At 27.8% G+C, this 25243-nt stretch overlaps 1 protein-coding gene across 1 annotated transcript; it reads right to left on the bottom strand.

Moving 5' to 3' along the window:
* Positions 1 to 23864: 23864 nt before the first annotated feature.
* BN7_344 (uncharacterized protein) lies at positions 23865 to 24101 on the bottom strand (the record flags this gene model as incomplete). The annotated part of the gene is made up of 1 exon (XM_011279068.1): positions 23865 to 24101. The coding sequence occupies one exon, from the start codon at positions 24099 to 24101 to the stop codon at positions 23865 to 23867; it is 237 nt and encodes a 78-aa protein (XP_011277370.1).
* Positions 24102 to 25243: the final 1142 nt, after the last annotated feature.

Below are 25243 nucleotides of genomic sequence, written 5' to 3'. Positions count from 1 at the left end.
ACAAGCTTTAGCATAATTTGTTTTTGATTAAAATATTCATTTCAAGTAAACTATATATTCTATTAGATGATCAGAATGGTCTTTCGACATGAATCATACATAACAAATTATAATTCTTGATTATTTAGATCATCATCAATTCATTGTTTTATTAGATCCTCAATTCTATGAATCTGTTTATAAAAGCTTCAATTATTGATGAAATTTAATTGTTGAACAGCAGTATATTCATGAGTTTTAAAACTATATTAACATTCACTACTTAGGTGTTCTTCATACAATATTAAGTTCAAAAAACGAACGACATTAAAGACGTTGACGATATTTAAACTTCTAGTGTAAGATTGGTTAGATTGAAATCTTGATCTTCCACAGATATTTTTGTGATGCTTCGTTAACAGGGATTGGTGCAATAATAATTCAAGAACATGGGTTAATCAAAATATTCGCAAAGAGTTTATTAAGTTTTTAATATATAATATAATAATATATTTTAATATTTTTAAGATTACATAATTATTAATTTTTCAGCCATTTTACCCTACCTTATTAGCGTGCACCATGCAAATTCTGGTAATAGTATATTGTCAATTATTAAAATAACGACGTAATTTAACTCAATAAATTTTTTCAACTTTTTTCAATTTATAGCACTGGGGTTGAATTAGTTGTTCATTTTTGTTTTCATAATATCAGGTAGTATTTCTTTACAAATTGATATATACAATATTACTTAGGGAAATGATTAAATTTAAGATCTTTAGTTAGACACGTTATACACATTTTTCATTTTTATAGGCATGATATAATTGTTCTTGACGTAACAGCTTCATTTTGCTCTTATAGCTTGAAAATATAATTGAAATGACAATTAATATTAATTAAATATCATTTTGAGATTTGTTACTGTCATTTTAGTATAATATACATCATTCAAGAGACATTAATCCCAATACTCACTGGTCTTTTTTCATATGGATAGGTGGTTGTTAATGTTAATCTTGGATGTTTATTTTTGAAACAGTTTACTTATTCGTAGTTATATAACTATACAATTTACCTTCTATGTAGTTGAAAACATGTATTTGATTAAGAATTAGTAATATAATATCAGATGATCAGGAAATGCTCAAGAAGTATACATACGTACCAATCCATGATTAATTGAAAAGTTAGTTTACCGCTAAAAGATTTGTAAAGGCGCTACAATCAATTAAATACTTGTAGAATATAATAGCTTAAATCAAACGAATATCAGTTGATCTAAATCAATCAAACATGCAATAATCATTAATCAAAGCTTCATTTATTATTGTAATAATCTATTTGAATTATTGATCAATAATAACAATCAATATATAACAAATACATATAATTTTTCTGCTAAGTTAAGCAATTAGAATATATCAACTATGTTTAATACTGTGATAAAATAACAAACATTAATGGAAAGCTAGTATATTATCAAATAATAACCATTCCAATGCTCTACCCTTTCCTGATCCAATTTTAGAAAATGTTAATAGATCATTAACATAGATTTATTATAAGTATTAAAAGTAAAAACAAGGAAATTCGGATCTTTATATAATTATAGTACAGCGGCTAATTTAATTTTTAAAATCCAATTTAATTCACAGCGCAATTATATTTAATTTGTGTACGTTAGTATATATAATGACTTGTCATCGATCTCAAATAGTAATATGTTTTATAAAGCGTATGTTCTACTAGTATAGATCAATATATAATATAAACTTGTAAACAAATCAATAACAAAATCAAAGAATATCATAATCATTCAACACTAGATTTAAATATAATCCTTTGTATTGTTATGTATATTTATAATACTTATATAAACTTCAATTAAATCATGATAAATTGATTATTAAAAGTTCATTGTATCCATATATATATATATTGAGTATAAAATCATGCACACAAACGCATATATGTCACCTTATAGCAATTTCCATCACTAGATTTATGCTTACTATATTTAACACAACAAATTATACCAATTTATAATTTCATCATTAATATTAATCTGAATCTAGTGAAAACGTTCGATACAAAATTATTAAAATTTCAAAGGAAATTTGACGTCTTTGTGGATTTTTATATTTGAGATCAAATTAGCCGCTGAACTACAAATCAATTAATTCATGAATCAAAATATGACATCATCTATTAAATTAACAAATATCAGAAGATCAAAATAACCAATACTCAGTGTAAGGCCTACGTTCGAGGTTTACCGGTTCAAAATTTCTCAAATCTCAAAGTACCTGGTGCTGGTGCGGTCTCTTGTCATTTTCTAGCACATGGTACATCGGTACGGTACATGGTACAGTCATGTGACTCGAATTAACTACTATAAAACTAAATTTCAATGATTTAATACGTATATTAGCTCTAATGTTTTTTTTTCGAAGGTACATTTTGACCTTTAGGTGGTACATCGATAGTATTTCAAGCTTCATTTGGTGCGCACCGGAGGTACAATTTTTGGTGGATCGTTCGCGGAAATCCCCAAAATTTTCCGTCGAACGTAGGCCAAATCAGTTATTGATCAAACATGGAATATAAGTATAAATAGAATGATAATTATGGATTCAATTATATTGAAGTATCATATTCATATAAATGATCTCAAATCTCAAATATGATTACAACCGATTTATAATGGTGTTAGACCAAGTATCTTCACAACACAATCATTTCGACAATATAGTAGTCAGCCAACAAATTACTAGTATCAAACGAAAGCAGTATAGCCATAATACAAAAAAAGATCAAAAGATCAATTAATTAATGAAAAGTTTTTGATTATAAAATGAATTTTTCCCATATAACAATAATTTATCGCGATCTATTATGTCTGATTATGTAATGCTTGTGTAATCAGATGTATATAGAAAATGTAAACAAACAAACAAAAAAATGTGGGAATCCAGTTTATCCATATCAATAATCAAAGAGTCCATCTTTGTGTCATTGTATATGTCTTTGTGTCAAGAGTCAATACCATCTTTGTACAAAAAATTTTTAAATTAATTACATGCATAAAGTGCGCATACATTATATGATAATTGTGTCATTGTGGGTTTGTGGTTAATGTTCACCAAAAATATAAATTTCCTTGAATTTCCTTCTTTTTTTTTTGTTTATTTTTCAGGTACTATTCATTGGTTTCGTTATGATTGTTGAATAAAGAGTATTGTTATTATGTTTCCCAATTGATTTTGTTTGTTATTTCATTGATATCTCAAATTTCCACCATTCATGAACCCTTTGGTGTCACAGCTCTTTTTTATTTATATGGATTGTTTGTTTTTGTGATTTATCTTTGTCATTTGTTTCATACGGGGTGTTGTTTATCCTTTTATTATCCATATTCTATACGGGGTTGTGTTTGCTTTTACAGATCAGTCATCATTTATATTTCTAGGTTGATGTCTCAGTTTTTTTTTTCAATATGATCTATGGCTATGTGGTATTTGAGAAAGACTTATTCAAATTAGTTACAAGTGAGTATGAAGTGGTCATCTAAATGTCGGCATACATTTAGATTTGATGATTTTTATTTTAAAACTTGGATACTAACTAGTACTACTAACAATCATCTAGGAAGTTACAAAGGATCTCAAATGTTGAATTAAAGGTATGTTACATTTTATCAATCATTATTGGGTGATTTATATTATTACAATGGGGTGGCGCCCAGATAATTAACCTCCTGATTGAACTTCAACCAAATTTATGAACCATTGATACTACTAACATAAATCTAGGAACTTTTCAATATTATATAAAGCAGGACAAAATATTTGAAATCTTTTTTTTAATTTTTTTGGTGGACATGATCCATTCAAAGATGTTTCTGATGCACATGATCCATTCAAAGATGTTTCTGATGCACATCATATTTTGAGAAATCAGGAGCTTCAAATTCAATTATCCATAGAGATATTCCTGCTAATCTTTTGATCCATTCTCTGAGATTTTATATTAAAAAAACAAGAGATGACTTATCAAGTGGTGAAATATTAGTTTGATTTGAAGAGTGAATCAAGTAAAGATTAGAGAAAAAGAAACTATTTCCACTATTGTGTTTTCAATGTTTGATGATATACTCCTTTCATGTTTTCCTAGCTATAGGTAATTGGCCTACAAGTTTTATTCATACTTCAAGTGATACATTTTTGAAAAACTTAAAGCACAAGAAGGTTATTCAATGTGAAGGGAATGTTATTCAACAACTTTCAAACCAAGAGCTCTAGAAGAAGAACGTGATTTATATCAAAATCCAAACTACCATTTCACTTCATCATCCACCTTCAAAAGATGATAATTGCTCTTGAAAGTCAATAGTGAGAAGTATGTTATACTCTTTAGTTTTACAAATGGTTGTTCAACCATAATTTTGACACACTGATACTACTAACATACGTTTAGAGCTTCACATATTTCAAAGGAAGCAAAATAATATGTTTCAATTATTGGTCCCCATGTCATATTTGATCTATCAAATTGTGAAACTCAAGAACTTAGATGGAGAACGGCACTTCTTCCAGATGAAAAATCTTGTTTTGGATCAATTTGATCAACAATGGGTCATATGGAAATTGAAAATAAAGATAAATTCAGTCATACCATACCAAAAAAACCAAAAATTTGGGGTTTCCAGTTTGAAATGATCCATCAAAATCCAGTATCATAGGTTGATACCATATATGGTATTCTTCATGAAAATTATATCCTTATAGGTTTACCAAAAGCTGAAGAAATGCTAAACATTTTGGATATTGTGTCATACAATCACAACTTTATCACAAGAAGTTCAAATATCAAAAAATCACCATCATCCATTTCATATCAAATCATTAGATAATGAAATGAAGTTCAATCTTGATAAAACAATTTTGAACTTTAAGTATGAATGGTATGGGGATACTAGATTATCCCAAAATCACAGGGTGTCTAGAATTGGGTGAGCTGGAAAATATGGTTGGAAACCATTCACCAATTTCACACCATTCCATCTTAATAATGGATCTAAGGTTAGATTTATGATGAATCAGTCATAACTTAGGATCTGATATTCAAAGTTTCTAAAATTGAGCTTTGGGGTTGAGATTGTTCATAACACTGTTTTCATGTGTTCATGGAACCTGGATTCATATATTCTTATTCTAAAGTTCATGGATCATGAAGCGAAAAATTATCGAATAACTAGACTTTATGTTCCACTTAGTGTAAATATGGTCTGATTTGGATCTGTACAATCTTATTGATCTACGTGTTGTCTTTGTGTATATATTATATCTTCAATAATACCTATAAGAGCTTGCATCCTGTACACCATGAATAAAGATTTTGTGGTTTCGATTAGATCTAGCGGTTAAACTACAAATATAGATTTGAAAATCAATAAACAAAATCAAAGAATATCATAATCATATAGCTGATTCATTATAATTCTTTGTACTGTTATGTATATTTGTAATACTTATATAAATTTCAATTAAATCATGATAAATTGATTATTGAAAATTCATTGTATCCATATATTGTGGAGTATAAAATTATGGAAACGAAAACATTTGTCACCCTATGGCAATAACAGTCATCAGATTTAAGCATACTATATTTGACACAACAAAATATTATATCGATATAATTTCATCATTCATATCAGTCTATGGCTTTCACTTGATGAAAACGTTTGATGCAAAATTAAAAATTTAAAGGAAATTTGACGTCTTTGTGGATTTATATATTTGATCAAATTAGCCGCTGAAGTTTGAACTACAAATGAATTAATTCACGAATCAAAATATGACATCATCTATTATTCAAAACAAATATCAGAAGATCAAAATAGAAGGACTATTAATCAAACATGAAATATAAGTATAAATAGAATAATTCTCTTTATTCAAAAGATTATTTTAATTATATAGAATCCAGTCTCATCTTCATAATTAACAAACATATTTCTGAATATTGTTAACCCACGTCAACATTCAAATTAGCTGATGGAACAATTATCAACAATCGATTATAAAGGAACATAACAATATTTGACAAGACGGTTGAAGTACTGTATTCACCCAGACCAAATAACAATACAAACCTGAAGCATACACGAAAGTTAAATCATATTACAATCACATGTCAAAAATTCAAATAGTAAGTGGAAGAAAGTGTAATACGAATTAATTGAAAAAATATTTTCATAATTAGTCATGTGTTATGTAATTGGAAAGAAATACTATGTACTTGAAATTTCAATTTGTAACTTTGCAACATAAGCTCTTTATAAAACTTTACCCAGTAAACACTGGACTTGATCTATTTGGTTTGTATTTATTCAATATTTTGAAGAATGCTACAACGGCTTAATGTTTTGATAGTGATTTTCGCATCTTATAATTTTCTTCAAATTGGTATAGAATAATGGATCATAATTTTGTTGGTGTCTTCATTTTTAAAGTGAACATATGATTCATTTGTTGTACTTTGATACTGAGTTTTGATATATTATAAAAATATGGTATACTGTGGTATTCAAACAAAGATATAACTTTTGATACTTATTATTATATTTAATATACATATCATTCAAGATACTCTAATTTCATACTCACTGGTCTTGTTTCATAGATAGGTGGTTGTTATTGTCAATCTTAAATGTTTATTTCTAAGAGAATTGTTGTTCGTAGATACTTTAATGCATTAAAATGTGTGTATAAGAATATGTATAATTCAAGAAAGTTATATTAATGATATCTAATGGTTTAAAATTTGTAAAGACTACAATCAATTAAATACTTGTAAAATATAATAGCTTGTCAAACAAATATCAGTTGATCAAAACAACAAATCAGTTATCAATCAAACATGAAGTATCTGAATAAATAGCTTCATTTATTATTGTAAATTGAATATTGATATTATTGATCAGGGCGGTAATCATATATATAGTCTAATATCAATATAAAACGACCACATACACCCAATCACAGACAAAGAACAATTGCATAATGAAATACAAAGCTGGAGGTACTTGCAACATGGCACTGTAATAGAAAAACTGAAGAGAAAGCAAAGTAAACTAAATAATGTTTTAAAAGGTCGGTGCTGATTTAACATATAGAAAGTGAAAGGAAAAATTAATTGGAAATTCAAGTCTTTATAAACTTTTCAAATCACAGCGGCTATATTTAATAAATTATAATATTATAATCAACTGCAATTTGTTTTCTCTTATAGTATACGTGATACAATTTTTTAATAGTATGATTCTAGTTATTTATATAGTCGTAGAATCACTAAGAGTTACAAGTTCTGATATATAAATAGTTGAAAATATGTATTTCAAGAAAACTATATTCATTAGATGATCAGAATGGTCAAACTTGACATGAATCATACATAATAAATAGTCTTGATTGTTTTTTTAATATCTGTAATACAAAATGATCAATTCAAAGTATTCTTTTTTAAGATCTCTTTAATTGCACATTAAGTATATAAAGATAAATATCAACTGATCCAAATCAAAATCAATGATACTTCATTTAAAATTTTAGGAAACATAAACAGTGGTAACGGATCAGCTAATACATGGAAAATACTAGAAGAAATGTCAATTTATCAAAACAATCAAAGAGTCTCATTAGACCACTATATCATGGCGTTTAACATCAGATTTTCATAATTCATAGTCAGTTTATCAAATATCATAGATGATTATAATTCTGAGAATGCTAAAGATTAATCTTAAAGAGTACCAACAATAACAATGCTAAAGATTAAAAGATTAATCTTAAAGAGTACCAACAATAACAATGCTAAAAATTAATTTTAAAGAGTACCAACAATATAACAACAGTACGTCCGTTGATATTGTTGATCAAAATTCTACAATATCGCGAAATTACTTGATTGCAAATTTTTTTTCTAGGGGATATTAATGAAAGCTTTGATCAAATAATTTTATGAAATGTTTGCAGTTAATTTTGTTTTCGAACTACTCTATTAATACTAATATTCCATTCAATATTATGACCATTGTTGTGAGTTGTTCAGCTTTGGTAAACTATTCATTTTTGAAATTATATAACTAGTGGAAAAGCGCTTTGTCTTTTTTTAGTCTATCTTAACTGTTGGTTTCCGAAGTAAATTTTGGGAACTCTGAATCAATATTTTCTTGAAGATTACAATTTATCATGAGTGATCGAAACAATTCAATTATTTAGTTTGTTAGTTTATAACTGAAATTTGTTATGATTAGATAACTAATACACATCATTCAAAAGACATTAATCAATCTTCACTGGTCTTTTTATTAAGATAGGTGGTGATTATTGTTATCTTGGATGCTTAAGTTTTAGGTTTTGTTAAATTCGTAGTTTACTACAATATCTAAATCATGTGTAAAAGCTGAAAATATGTATTCAATCAAGACAATATAATATCAGAAGATCAGAATGGTCTTAAGACATGAATCATACATGATTATTATATTCTTGATGTTTATTCTTAGTGTATAATATCTTTAACTCAGAATTCATATAATTATAAATGTCTTTTAACCAACATTATATTTCAATATGATATTAAAATGAATAAAATATATAGTAGATCTAAATCCACTACGTCAAGGAAGAGACACATGACGACCCACTAATAATCAGGGGATATTATAACACAAACACGGAGGTGTACTTCTGCGTCTATCATAAAATCACTAACTTTTGGAAAACGTAGCTCACTAAAAACGTCAGAACTCATTGAATACTTTTGTTTATGATAAATGGACAAAGTTATATATTGATATTTTTGACTACCGCGCGCGTGTCGAGCAGCAGCTGCAGCTTCAATTTTTATTACCCTCCTTTTACCACTAACACAATATAAACAAAAGTCTATAATTAATTATTGATTCGATGACTACTAATAAAGTATATGAGTTGCAAAAAGATATGTATTCTATCATCTATTAAATCAAATATCAGAATTAGATCAAAATAACTATAGTTATTAGTCATTCATGAAATATAAGTAAATAGCATGATTTATTTAATGGATAACTTATTCAACTTTGTATAGTGTCAACAATTGAAGTTTCAAAGATTAAAGTATGATCTTAATAATTTATTTTAGAACCTCTAGGTTACTTCATGATCAGCAGAAAAGTGTTTGAGATCAAAACCCTCTAGTACTCATATATGTAGACAAAATACAAGTTATAAGTCCAAAAATTCTTTAATGTATCCATATGATCATTGGGAAATTTAGTATATAATGGAAATACTGCTTTTTCTCATATTTGAAGCTTGAGAATAAACTTTTTCATTTCATGAATGTCAAAGGAGATCAATTTCCCGCACAACGCCCAACTCCAAGACATTAATTATTAAATCGTGTAAAGTTACATAGTGTACACATTTTAAAATTTTCAAAATAATCAACGTCAATTCCGCGATCAATCTTTGAAACTATAAACATCATACACAAAAGTAAACAACTCTTCGTGGAAACAATCTGCACCAATTACATTAGCCTATGAATATGGCAGCGGTATCTACAGAAGTAATATACAAAGGATGGTTATAAAAGATATGCTCAGTTCTTGAGGTGCCTTTTGTTGGAGATCTGCTTTAGTTTTTTCTTGCCTTATTTTCATCTGATTATCATAAAGGACTTACTTTTGAGTCATTCCTGGTATACAATGTGGGAATTTTGAATTGTCATTGTACTTCAGTTTTGTGTCACAATATCACATTGAAATAATTTTATTAAATTCCATGCATATTGCATAACGAATGTGTTGAGTTTAATCAAATTACACAAAAATAGAAATTTTTGTGCATATCGGGTTTGTGTTTGTGTGTGATTTAGGTTTTGTGTTTTGGAAATTGAAAAAGTATAAGGAGTTCATGATTCCTTTTTTATTTCCACTTTTCTATTTATCCTTTTTTTTCTACTTTTTGATCTTCATTCAATCACTTATTCTTCATTCAATCATTTTGTTCAGGGGTTGAATCTCCGCTAGATCATAGTTGATTTATAGCTCCAGAGATTACCTGCTTATTGTCACATTATATTGGGTTTATCAACTGATTCTGATTGTTTATATTCAAACTTAACATTGATCAATTAGGTGGTGGCGCTTCTTTTTGTGACGTGTGTTTGGTGATGACTCTTCAAATCAGGATGGATCTGGTTGGGAAGGTCATGTGGGATACCAGTTTAACGTTTCATTCAAAGTGAGTTATGTGTTTTGTGAATTTTCCATTGAAATTCAAACTCAGGGTATAATTGATCCGACACCTGTTATACTACTGATATTTATTCATTGTCATATGGATACTACTATTCTACTAACATTTATTTAGGATCACAAATTTAAGGTAAAGCATAAGGACTTGTCAAACTTCAACGTTCAAATTGTGAGTATGAAAATTCAATAATCAAACTTCTGTTGTCATTTTTTTCATAAAGAACTCAGAAAAAAGTACCGGCATCTTTTGGACGGGAAATCTTTATTTGAATGAATTTCAACTATAGTGGGTATAAGATATTTCTAATCCTTGGTACATTTAGGTTTTTTTACAAAAATAATTTCTTTTGAGTTTTTTATAGGGTTTTGTGACCATACATTATATGCTTCTCTGATTCTCATAGAGATACACCACAGATCATAGAAAAATTGCACTACAATGGATATTCTCCTTGAACCAAGTTTTTGATCAAAATAATCACAAGAAATACATTTCCATCATGTTTTCAAATCTAAATGGACAAAGACAGGTTCAATCATGATGAATTTGAAATCCTTTTGGAAAGGTGTATGATACAGATTTATTATACAGAAATACTAGATTATCTAAAAATCAAAGAATATCTAGAATTTATGGGATTTCTGGTTGAATCATATTCACCGATCTCACCCATTCAAGTTTCCATATTTAAAATGGGTCTAAAATCAGAGTTCTGGTAAATCTACAATATCCAGAACCATATGATCCAAAATAACCCTAATGGAAATGTGTCTTCTATAGGAAACTTGGATTCATGATTGAACAATTTCTATTTGAGAAGACACGAACCATACTTGTGTCAATGAAGATCTTCTCCATCATCCATTCATATCAAATCATTAGATAATGAAATGAAGTTCAATCATGATGAAATGATCTTGAACCTTAATATGAATGGTACGGGGAGTCATTATTATGTCTATTGGACAAAAAATACTAGATAATCCCAAAACTCAAATGGGTAACCAGATATGGCTGAAAACATTATGGCTAGAAACTATTCACCAATCACCAATCACACCCATTCCATATTGAAAATGGATTTAATGTTTGATTTATATAAATCAGCTAGAACTCAGGATCTGATACCCAGAGTTTTAAAGCTTAAAAACTTTGAGGTATATAAGCTGTTAAATCAACAGCTTACAATGTGGTAATGTGGTCATGGGAACCTGGATTCATGTATTTTTATGTTAAAGTACATTAATCATGGAGGGATAATTTCTCAAATAACTAAACTCTAGCGTCTACTTGTGTAACTACAATCTGGATCTGTAGAATTCTAATATATAATAGTTGTCTTTGTGTATATTATATCTTTAACAATGTCTATAAAAGCTGGTATTCTGTAGTACACCATGAATAAAGATTTTGTGGCTTCAATTATCTAGCGGTTAAACTAGGGGTTGAACTTCACTTTAATGATCTATAAAACAACACTACAAGTATGAATTTGAAAATCAATAAACAAATCAAAAGAATATCATAATCATATGTATAGATCATCGATATAATTCTTTGTATTGTTATGTATATTTATAACACTGTATACTTCAATCAAATCACAATTAAATAAAATTGTACTCTATGACGTTGTATCCAGGTATTAATTTAGGTAAAGCATCAAAAACATATTATCAATATTATTAGCTGATAGTGATTTCAGTTATTGGCACATTTTTAATTCAGCGCCCTATTTCACAGATATATAATTGATAAAAAAGTGCTTTCGACTTTCGGTACTATAGTTAAATAACGTCGACAAAAATAAATAAGTGGATTTCAAATGATTTAAATAGAATTTGAAAATTAGCCGCTGAACTACAAATGGATATCAAAATAAAAATATGACATCATCTATTAAAACAAATATCAGAACGATCAAAATAACCAATACTAGTTATTAATCAAACATGAAATATAAGTATAAATAGAATGATTCATTTTATTCAAAAGATTATTGTAATCATATAGAATCCAGTCTCATCTTCATAATTAACAAACATACTTCTGAATTTTGTTGACCCACGAAATACAAAATAGCTTATGCAACGCTTATCAAAAAAGAGCTTAAAGGACCATACCAATTCCTGAAGATATAGTTGAAGTGTTATACTCTGATCTAGTCTTTTAATTCTGACCTCTATTTTAAAGAGATTAGAAATAAAGAGAATCTATAAGGGTGATATCTGATTTTGTTGAAAACCTGAAAATTAAGGAAGATTAATGTCACAACTAATATCCATAAAATATAAAGACCAAATCATAAAGTACAAACCAGAAGGATACACTAAAATTCAAACAAGATCATCACATGTCAAAAAATTAAATAGTAAAATGATGAAAGTCATCGAGTGTAATACATTTGAAAAAATCTTTTAATATTTTTGATAATTAGTCATGTGTTATGTAATTAGAAAGAAACTCAGTATATTAATTTAATCTGTTTTAATTAGACATTTGTTTAGTAGTTGGTTCAGGTACGTAACAGTATAGGCTAGGTCTTTATAACACAATATAACTTCTATTAATTCGACTTCATCTGCTTACTCTTCTATAAACCTATATATTGAGTGATATAAAAAGTTTTACTACTTTTTATCATCGACATCAACCAACTGTTAACCGGCAAGGACAACATTAGGGCTTTTGTCTTTTACTGATTTCAACATTCCCCCATAAGTTAGATTCTCTTTCTAACTTACTTATGTAAAAGCTAAAGTCCTTGTAATAACTGGTTTCTGGTGGTTGTTGTATCTAGAACCTAGATCTTTGTCTATAATTTATCAGCCTCAATTTGGTTCCAAGATTGACCTAAACTTTTCTTTAATATGTCTAACCAATTAGTAGGATATATACCAACAATCAGTTTATTAACCTAATGTGTTAGGATATCAATTCTCAACTCTGGTAATACCATTCGTCGTAACTCTCTGACTTGTGAGTTAACGTATAGTTCTTATCCCCTATTGCTCTTAACTCTGGCAATCATTGGTTATAGTTCTTTAAGTAAAGATTATATCTTGTATAATAAAATGTAATGAATAATGTGAATATTTTTCATTGTATTCCTGGAATCAACTTAGCTTTCACGAATCTCAATCATAATGATCGTATTCTTCTTAGTGTATTTCATATCCCAAGGTACAACAAGTACGCTCTGTTAAGTGTTTGAATTTAAAGTACTTATGGTTCAGAAGTATTTGTGGTTTCTGCCAAAGTATTTAACTTTATGTGACATTCTCCCCTCTAAAGTTCAATATCATTCAAAGTGTTTGACTTATTGGACATTGTGATTTCTGCCACAGTATTTAACTTTATGTGACATTCTCCCCTCTAAAGTTCAATATCATTCTCCCCTCTAAACCTCATTTTAGTTTTATCCTAAGATATGAACTGTAATTCTTTTCAATCACCTGTTCTATGAATGACATACTATATTTTACTTAACTTTTATACTCTACCTTCTTTAACGTTCAGATAACAGAATTGATGTGTACTTGATATTAGCGAACGTGGAAAATTCCTGTTCATGCTTTGTGTGTGGGTGCTTCCTGTATACCACTTAATTTGAATGTGATTATTTGATGTAGTTGTGTGATAATATAATAATAGGTGGGCTATATTGCACAAATTGTACATTGTACACTATAATGTATGTAATAATTTATTTGGTTTTGAACAATTTTGTGGGTGTTCAGGTTGTTCTTTAGCTTTTGGTTTATAAACTTCAAAGAAAAACGATAAAGTGATATCGCATGTCTTGCAATATTTTATTGTAGCACGTATCTTGTAATTGTGATAACAATGCTGGTTCAAAGCCTCAATTGATTTTGAGTACTAGTTGAAACGAAACCTAGTTGTATGGATTGTAGATATCTTCAGAATTTTCACTGGTGATCTAGTATACCCATATCAATTTGTTCACTCCATACTTAAAACCATAACAACATATTAGCAGACATTCAATTTCTTCATCCAAGTTATGATATTTCTCGGGCTTTAACAATTACCCCCTATTTCACATAACCAGATCATTTGAATGATTAGATCATAACATAAGGTTATTTGAGAATAAGCGCCTAAATTAGGCTTCAAAGAGTAATATCAACCAAAGCAACCTTTAACCAATGTGTAATAAATTTTCAGCCATACCAACCACTAACCAGTGATTGTTAATAAGTTCAACCAGTTCAGCACATGAACAATACATGGTTTGAACAATACATGGTTCAACAATCAATTATCTCAGCCTATAAATGAAGTTTCAATTGGCTTCAATTAATAACTATAGACTGAACACAACTTAGGATGTCTCATCCTAACATCAGCATACATACATATATGAGCTGGAATTGGTCTTCTCTAGTGACCATTTGGAAGCAATTACTTGAGTTTAAAGATTTTTCACCTATCACTGTGTGATTAGCAACGAGTCAATGAAACAATATTATTGATAATAGCTCTTGTGTCAAATACAAACATTTTGTAATTAACCTTTTTGTAACAACAGCGGTTTGTAACATTAACATTCCCCCTTTTAAATAGAAAATGTGCTTTTGGTAACAAGATTCAATATTCCTTCTATCATGCATAGTGATAGCAACTATTTATGTAATAGTTGTTTATATTAATTCCAATTGAATATTCTTTAAAAAAAAAATTATATTTAAATAATTCAAGTAAAGCAAACCCACGATAAATTTTTGAAGTTAGCTTTTAACTAAAACTAGTACGAATTCTTTTAATAATTCATTAATATCAACATGTTTGAAGCAAATAACATGTAATATGATTTATGTGATATAAATTGCTTTTGACATCCATTTAGACAGTATATTAACTCTATCAGAATTGTATGCAATGGATTTATGATAAATGTTTGTTGAAACCAGCTCTGTGTTTGAATTCAATCTTCAATGTGACAATATGTTTTACAACTTATAGTCAACCTTCCACAGGAAAACATACTGAATGTGAAAATATGTTTCATAACCAGCTCTTTTAATCAACCTTCCATAGGATGACATATTTTACAACCAGCTCTTATAGTCAACCCTCCATGGGAAAATATATTTTACAACCAGCTCTTATAGTCAACCTTCCATAGGATAATATATTTTACGACCTTGTAGTCAACCTTCCATAGGAAAATATATTTTACGACAAGCCTCTTTAGTTAACCTTCAATAGGATAATATATTTTACGACAAGCCTCTTTAGTTAACCTTCCATAGGATAATATGTTTTACGACAAGCTTTTTCAGGTAACCTTCAATAGTATAATATTTCACACTTCACAACTTGATTTGAACTGTCAACTTTCCACCATGCATACTTGATAAAAGAGGACACTTTAAGATTCTAAGATACATGATTATTAATAGCAAATGTATCATCTTATTCTGATGAAGTATAACTCTTCACCAGTTAGCATTCCTTCTTCTGATATATCTGATACTGTTAATCATGATAATAAATTGCACAGTTAGCAATTTTCAAAAGAACCAATCTATTTAAAAATCTGATATATTTTGATTGATATAACATTCTTTAGTTATAAAGCAACTTTCATAAAGTAATCTGGACCTGAAGCCACCAATATAAGCATCGAAATTTTGGCGCTTCTTTAATAACAATAGACTAGCTAATCAAAGCATCTATAAGTACCAGAATTGAATTGATAAGAAATCACTATCAGCGACAGCAACTTAGTGATTTGGATTGTGGGTATAATGGGATATAAATGACTAAATCAATAGCACTTTAAAATTCTGTGTATGGTAAATTAACATGACCATCTAGCAGTAATTGCAATAGTATATTAAAACCTCTTCTTTATTTTGATAATAACTGAAGAAACACATATAGAATTTTCCCACCTTTACCTAACTGTAGACCTTCTCTAGTTTGGACATTCTTTAACCAACATTGTACTGATAACCACCGATTCTTCTTCTCTATGGTTGCCAACGTGTAATCATCTAAAACCAAGTATCATACTCAGTAACACGCGCTTGCAGCATGGATACAAATGACTCTCCAGCTGAGCATGAATGGCCTTTTACATCAGTGCCCCTCCCTTTCATGATCATCTCATGAGCATTTATACGGGATCTTTTTATGTTGATGAGGTTGACTTTCGTCCAATCTAGATTTTTAAAACCTAAGACATAAAAGATTGGAAATCTGTTTTAATTAGACATTTGTTTAGTAGTTGGTTCAGGTACGTAACAGTATAGGCTAGGTCTTTATAACACAATATAACTTCTATTAATTCGACTTCATCTGCTTACTCTTCTATAAACCTATATATTGAGTGATATAAAAAGTTTTACTACTTTTTATCATCGACATCAACCAACTGTTAACCGGCAAGGACAACATTAGGGCTTTTGTCTTTTACTGATTTCAACATAATCAATATAATTTCGATTTAATTTTAACGACTTTGACTTGAAATACTTAATTTCCTTTCCTCTTATTTACAACATTTTAGTAATAACACAACTGTTCCATTTGTTAATGACTCTCTCATTTTGATTGTTCTGTTTAGAATCATAGGTTAATATCGATATAGTTTAACTGAGTTTTGATATATTATATTGAAATGGTATCATGTTATCTAAACAAAGGATAACGTCTTGTGATACTTATAATTAATTATATATCTAATATGCACATCATTCAAGAGACATTAATTCCATACTCACTGGTCTTTTTTGTTGAGATAGGTGGTTGTTATTGTCCATCTTGAATGTTTATTTTTTGATAAAGTTGTTATTCGTAGGTACTATAATGTCTAAATACATGTATGTATAAGAATATGTATTTGAAGAAAGTTATAATATATCTGAAATTATCTATAGAATATTAAATTTCAGGTACTTTCCAGGAAGTATATACAAGCTATTCATGTAGTTTACCGCTATAAAGATTTGTAAAGACTACAAATGAATAAACTTATTTGTAGAATATAATAGCTTATCAAACAAATATCAGTTGATCTAAATCAAACATGAAGATTTGTAAAGACTACAAATGAATAAACTTATTTGTAGAATATAATAGCTTATCAAACAAATATCAGTTGATCTAAATCAAACATGAATATAAGTAATCAAAGCTTCATTTATTATTGTAAATTAAATATTGATATTATTGGTCAGGGCGGTAATTAACTATCAATATAAAACAATTCCGTAGTTCTTGTGCTTTTACACAATCCTATATTCACCATGAAACATCAACTAGCCTGAAGAATCCACTCATTGCAAGTCGGTTATCAAGTAATGGAAATAACTTATCAGTATTCGCTGATTCAAAATACAGAAAGTGAAAGGAAAAAAACAAGGAGATTCAAATCTTTATAAATAAATTTTGATCACAGCGGCTAATTAATTGTAACTAATTTGATATTTTACAATTGTTTTTAGATCTTATAATAATATACGTCATCCAATTCTCCAATAGTATGATTCTAATTGTTTATATATAGTATCATAGTACCGTACAAGTTTACTAAAAGTTACAAGTTCTGATGTATTAATATAGTTGAAAAAATGTATATTCAATCAGTATAATATCAGATGATCAGAATGGTCTAAAGACATGAATCATACATGATAAATTACATTCTTGATTGTAATTTGTAACTTTAGTATATTTCAAAATTCATAATCATCAAATATCTTATGATTATTAGATCTAATAAAGATATAGTACCAACAATACATAAGTATTTCAATGTGTCTAGATGAAATATCCAGTAGGTTATTTGTAGTTATCAATATTCCACGCTCATTTAGTGAAAAAATCAACTTAAACTATATTAATGACCGACAGCTCTAATGAAGTTCTGCACCCAAGCATTCAAAATAAGAACAAAAGATTTTATCAAAATTCTAAATAAATATGGTACTGTTGGCATTAAAACATTTATAAAATTACAAGTGAAATATAAATTTATTACAAAAAATATTATTCACTACGGACCCACCGCGCCTCGAATTTTCATTACCCTCTTTCATTAACATTATTATAACACAATAGTTAATCAGAAATCTATGATTAAATTATTGATCCGATAACTACATATAAAGTATATGACATTCAAAAAGATATGTATTATATCATCTATTAGAAACAAATATCAGAAGATCAAAATAACTATAGTTATTAATCATTCATGAAATATAAGTAAATAGCATGATTTATTTAATGGATAAATTATTCAATAATTATGTATATAGTATCACAATCAAATGAATTCAATACCCAATGTTCTTGCACGTAAAAAAAGTACAAGCTCAAACATCAATGAATTTCTGAAGAAACCGCATGCATCAACATATTGATTATAGATGATAAATGATCACATTGAGATGTCCATAAGCTTCAATATTTTATCATTGAGAAGCACATTAAGAGAATACCTCGGATTGAAATGCAAGAATATATCAAAATTTTCAAATCAATTCTTTTGTTTTTTTTTAACGATCATTCTCTTATCTTAAATACTGAAAAATTGTGTAAAGAATAAATAAATTTTTGATCAAATTTTTTTTAAAAGTAAACAACAATTTCGCGAAATATGCTTTTAAGTGTATTATGTAATCAGATGAAGTTTTCATAATTCAAATCAGGAACTTTTTGAAAACGTACTGTTGAGTTTAAAGTATGTGATTTTGAACTAGTTGAGTTGTAAAGGTTTATTAATTCTTTTTAGTAGGTTGCATGCTTTTATACCCTTTTGCATTCCTCGAGTTGAAATATTCGTATAAGTGATCAAGTGGAAGTCTATAAGTATAAATATTGATCAGACTAAATTTCAATGTGTTAGATCAGATAAATTCAAAATCTAAATTATAATTATTGAACTAGATTTTGTATACAGTTTGAATCATTGATTTCTATTTTGAATTAAGGTGGTTATATTGAACTTCAAGTCAATTTAGATGTGAGCATGGAGTCTCATTAATTAAAATAATAATCTATATCACCAAGGCTTTAATCAATTAGTTTGTTGGACTTTTGTTGTTATTATTAGATTAATACACATCATTCAAGAGATATTAATTTCATACTCACTGGTCTTAAAGATATGTGGTGATTTTTGTCATCTTGAATGTTTCTTTTTTGAAAACAGTTTACTTATAATTCGTAGTTACTACAACGTATATATAGTCTTGATAGTTAAAAATATGTATTCCAAGAAAGAAATAACATCAGATGATCAGAATGGTCCTATGACATGAATCATACATGATTATTATATTCTTGGACTATTGTAAAATTTGATTGAAATCATTAATTATTCAAATTATTATAACTTGGAAAATGTTCATTTGAATGTAATTAATTAAAAGAGAAAGTTCACCAAACAAATTTTTGAATTCATGATCAATCACTAAAAACAGACAGTCCATTGTTCATTTGCACCGATAATATTTCCATTCAAAAGTAACACTTCATTTCAAGACATTATTTGTACAACAGATAATTGATCCGTTACATGGTCTTCCAAGGGTGATAAAAACTGATATGGCTTCAATTTTCCAATGTTGATCAAGATACAGTTGAAAAAAACAAAAAATATTTTTGCTTCTCATCACTGATGCGGTCAATCCATGTTTGAACATATAACATTGGATCAATTGTGCATTTTTCATGGAAAAGCTCGTTCAATTTGGCATAAATTGGACTTGATGAGGAAAGAATAATTATTGATCGATGATGATCATCATCATGATTTGAATGATTTTTACCCTACTTTTTTAAGATCTTAACAACTACAAGTCAAACGAATAATCAAAAGATAGTAGTATAACAAATCCAAAGAATCCAATCATTGTAAATAATTGAGGTATTCTTTTCCATTGTTATCTGTATATTAACACTTCTTAATATCTGATATGTAAATAACAACTTGTATATGATAAAATCTTGTAAATTTTTTGTTCAACATTAACTATACCAGATCAGTACATGTTCTAGCAAACAATCTTATGATCAGAGATGAGAATACAAATTTCATTCAAGCAACGTCTCATTTAAAATAGATTTGAAAAGATGTATTGTACAAAACATAAATTACATTTTGTTTGTTGTAATATGGTTGTAAGTATCAAGGAGTTACGTTTATAAGAATTTTAAATTTCGGGAAATTTTCAGGGGTTTTTATGTGCATGAATTTGTCAAACTTTATCACTAATTTCTTTGAAAACTAGTTGTTTATTCGAAGTTACTATAATGTATAGTCTTATAATAGTTGAAGGTATTCATCAATTCATGGAAACTATAGTCATTAGATGATCATGGAATGGTCTTGAAAGACATGAATCACAATATTCACGTATAGTCTTGTATATAACATATATAATGAACAGCTTGAAGACTACTACAATCAATTTATAAAATATAATAGCTTATCAAACAAATATCAGTTGATCTAAATCAATCAAACGTGAAATATATGAATAAATAGCTTCATTTATTATCATAAATTAAATATTGAATCATATTCTTGATCAGGGCGGTAATCATATAACTAATATCAATATAAAACATAAGCTTCTAGCTAATTTTTGATGAGAATATTAACATAACATGAGGTTCCAAAACTATACTGAAAACACAGCATTAAGCTGAACAGCTAGGTTACAATATGATCAAATTCAAAATTCAACCATGGATATTCTTTAAAATATTAAAAAATGAAAATAAAAATGAAAATTTAAGGAAATTTAAATCTTTATATATGATCGGATTTTGTGCAGGATTTGTGGAGAGGACCGGATCAGATCGAAACAAGATTTGTGTATATGGTTCTAATTTGTAAATGTAAACGAACAAATTCAAAGGTGTTGAACGCTATATTATCAAACAAACAATTGCAAATCAGATCAAACAATGATTAGATCCATTATCCAAAGTAATCAAATGGTATCCAGATATTTCTGAGAAAAAGATGGTTATAAACTATTCACCAATCACACTAATTCCATATTAAGAATGGATCTAAGGTTAGATTTTTGGTAAATCAGCCATATAATTAGGGAAATCTGTTTGCAACATTATGGTGATGTGGATATGTGTTATGAAAACCTGGGAAGTAAACTTTATCTTCTACTTAGTATGTAATTATGATCTGAATTATGATCTGAATTTGGATCTGTACAATTCAATTGATCTACGTGTTGTCTTTGTGTATATTATGTCGCCAATTATTTATATAAAATATGGTATCTTGTATTTTGTAGTACATCAAGAATAAAGAATATGTATTGGATGTTGACTATGTGGCTTCAATTATCTAGTGGTTAAACTACGGGTTAAACTACACTTCAATTAGCCATAAACAACGTACTACAAATATGAATTTAAAAATCAATAAACAAATCAAAAGAATATCATAACCATATAGATTAGATATAATCCTTTGTATTGTTATGTATATTTATGATATTGTATAAACGCTTCAATCAAGTCATAAATTAATACAAAATCATTTGATCTTAGCGATCATGATATATTAAAACAATGATTTTAAACACCTTCTTCAACAGCTAATCCTTTATTAATTATCTTCAACAACAAATCCGTCATCTTAACTAACAATATTAAAATGACCTTATTTTTCCAAATTAATTACAATTATAACAGGTCATGGCTGACATATATATATAACAAGCGCTTAACAAAAGTAAATATTTCAGGATTTCAATTGATTTATATATTTGAAAATTAGCCGCTGAACTACAATTGAATTAATTGAATCAAAATATGACATCATCTATTAAAACAAATATCAGAAAGATCAAAATAGAAGGACTATTAATCATTCATGGAATATAAGTATAAATAGACTGGTTTTGTTTCACCTTTAGTAATCTATCTTCTATCTTTGCAGATGTAAATTAACTCAAGAAAGTTGTTGATTACCAGAGTATTATACAATAACATTGACCATCCAAGGAAGAACAATTCACAATGTATGCCAAAAAAGCATTTGAGATGTCAGTATCATCAAAGAATTAGCAAAATTTAAATCTTTTCATAAACTCTTGTGTATTAATTATCATGAAGAAGATATAAATAATCTCGATTAATATTTGAAAATTTTTATAAAGTGATGATGTGATGTATTATTAAGTAATCAAAAAAATCATATAAAATAAAGTAATTTTCAGTACAATAACTCCCAACTCTTAACTATTTGCCACTAATCATAAAAGAGTTGTTTTTTCTAATTTTTTCACCTGTGAGCTTATATAGCTAGAAGTTTTCTTGAAGACAGCAGCCCGTGTTCATTTTTCATATTTAATGTAACAAAGTATAAGAAAGTAAGTATAGTTTGGTTCAAATGTTTACATGTTCCTATATGATAAATTGGTATTATATTATTCAAACAAAAAGTAAGGTATGATACATGTTCTTATTATATTAAATATACACATCATTCAAGAGATATTAATTTCATAATCACTGGTCTTCTTTTGGATAGGTGGTTGTTAGAATTTTCTTGAATGTTCATTTCTGAAAGAGTTGTTTATTCGTAGTTACTAGTACAATGTCTAATTATATAGCTGGAAATATGTATATTCAATAAGTATAATATCAGATGATCAGAATGGTCTTAAGACATGAATCATACATGATACATTAAATTCAATTGAATTAGATTTATAAGTTATATTGTAAATTGATTGATATTATCATCAAGTATTCACATTATGACTTCAAAAATATGTTTAACAATCATTGCTATTTATTAAACAAAAATCCAATATCTAGATTTCACAACAAATCAGTATCTGATGATCTGATGAAACCGTTTGTCGTGTAGCGTAGCTCTCACATTATGTTAATCAGTGGTCGTGAAAGATCCCAACTTTCAAAAATAGTGATATCATTGGCTTATATCTCAATACAATACAATGTTAACCAAAAGACAAGCTCCAAAGTATTTCGAGTTTTTGATCAATATGCGCGCGCGGCCATGATGATCATCATCATGATTTTAATAATTTTTACCCTACTTTACTTCTACTTATTAAGATCTAAATCTACAAATCAAACATCTAATCAAAAGGTAGTATAACAATTCAAAAGAATCCAATCATTGTTAATAATTGAGATATTCTTTTTCATTGTTATTTGTATATTAACACTTCCTAAACTGATATGTAAAAGATCACAACAACTTAATGATAAAATCTAATTGTAAATATATTGTTATTAACTATATCAGATCAGTGTTGTAATCCCAGTAAACAGAATATAATCTAAACTTTAAACAGCTAATATTGTTTCACGATAATATTAAGAATTACAATGTTCTATATCACATCATCTAATAGCACATAAAATAAGTTTCACTTTGATTGTAGTCGATATGGTTGTAAATAAGGAGTTTATAAGAAATTTAAATTTCGTGAATTTTTCAGGGGCGCTAAACTAATTTTGTAGAAGTTTTAAAACATTTTTATATGGGATTAAAAAGTGAATTTATAGTACAAACAGTACTTATAGGTTCTGAAATGGTTTCCAGTTTACTTCGTGTGCTTTCCAGATTTTGTACAACTGTTCGTCGTATTCAGAAAGTACAAGTAACAAGTGTTCGCTGGAATCTTGATCATTGCCCAATTCAGCACTAATAGCAGGTTTAGCAGCAGATTTTCTCAATGATGTATAACGCTTGGTTAACTTGTCTAACATGGATTGTCTTGAAGCTCTATTGTTTTTACGTGAATGATGAAACATAATTTATAAGATGTTGTAGTTGATGATTTCTGTATTGATAAAAGATGATATCAAATTAACTTGATAATCTTAAACCATTTCAACTTCTGGTAAAACACCAGAAAGAAGCATATATTTATAATAAATCTAAACTAAATCCAATTTCAAATATATCAAGTCTTTATTACTTCATAGCAGCAATTATGGCTATGATTATGATATAATAAAACATCACAATACATATATGTTCCATTACGAAACTATCACAGCCTAAATCATATGATTATATCATTCAAACAACACAATGATATCACAGATATATCATAATACATAATATGATGCGAACAACAAGTATCATATTGTTTAACATAGAAGATCAATTTTATAAGATCTGATAATTTAAACAAAAATTAATGAAGACTAATACTTGGTTAAAAAAACATAATTATTGATATCAATAGTGTTTTTAGAAGCAACCATAAAAGCTTTTCTTGGTTTTGGAATTCTTTTAGTTGGAATAAATTTTTATATATACACCATTCAAGAGACGTTAGTCAATACTCACTGGTCTTTTTAGATAGGTGGTTGCTAATGTTATCTTGAATGTTCATCTTTGAAATATTAGTTGTTTATACTTGTAGTTACTTAAATCTAGTCTATCTTTTGTGTAATTGAAGAATATGTACTTCAAAGAGATTTGTAAAGACTACAATAAATTAATCACTTGTAAAGTATAATAGCTTATCAAACAAATATCAGTTGATCAAAATCAATCAAACATGAAAATATCTGAATGAATAGCTTCATTTATTATTGTAAATTGAATATTGAATCATCTTGATCAGGGCGGTAATCATATATCAATATAAAACACAAGATCTCAAGTTATTGTAAGTATATTAATCAAAGTATGTTACATTTTTTGAATTATAGAAGTTTGACTAGAGTTCTAAATGAACCGGCACCTTTCAAATAATTTACCTTTAAATTGAATTTAGAGAGTGAAAATGAAATCAAAATGAAATCAAAATTTAAGAAAATTTATATGTTTATATATGGTCGGAGTTTGTTAAATATTTAATATTTATTTTGAGAAGGAGACCGAATATATGTCTTTGTGTCTTTGTGTCTTTAGTATTTACGTGCCTTTGTGTCAATAAATT

Source organism: Wickerhamomyces ciferrii, contig 00006 (genome assembly GCF_000313485.1).
Source record: "Wickerhamomyces ciferrii WGS project CAIF00000000 data, strain NRRL Y-1031 F-60-10, contig 00006, whole genome shotgun sequence".
NCBI classification, from domain to species: Eukaryota; Fungi; Ascomycota; class Saccharomycetes; order Phaffomycetales; family Wickerhamomycetaceae; genus Hansenula; species Hansenula ciferrii.
The sequence above is the reverse complement of the archived record's forward strand: the minus strand, read 5'-3'. Positions and strand labels throughout refer to the sequence as shown.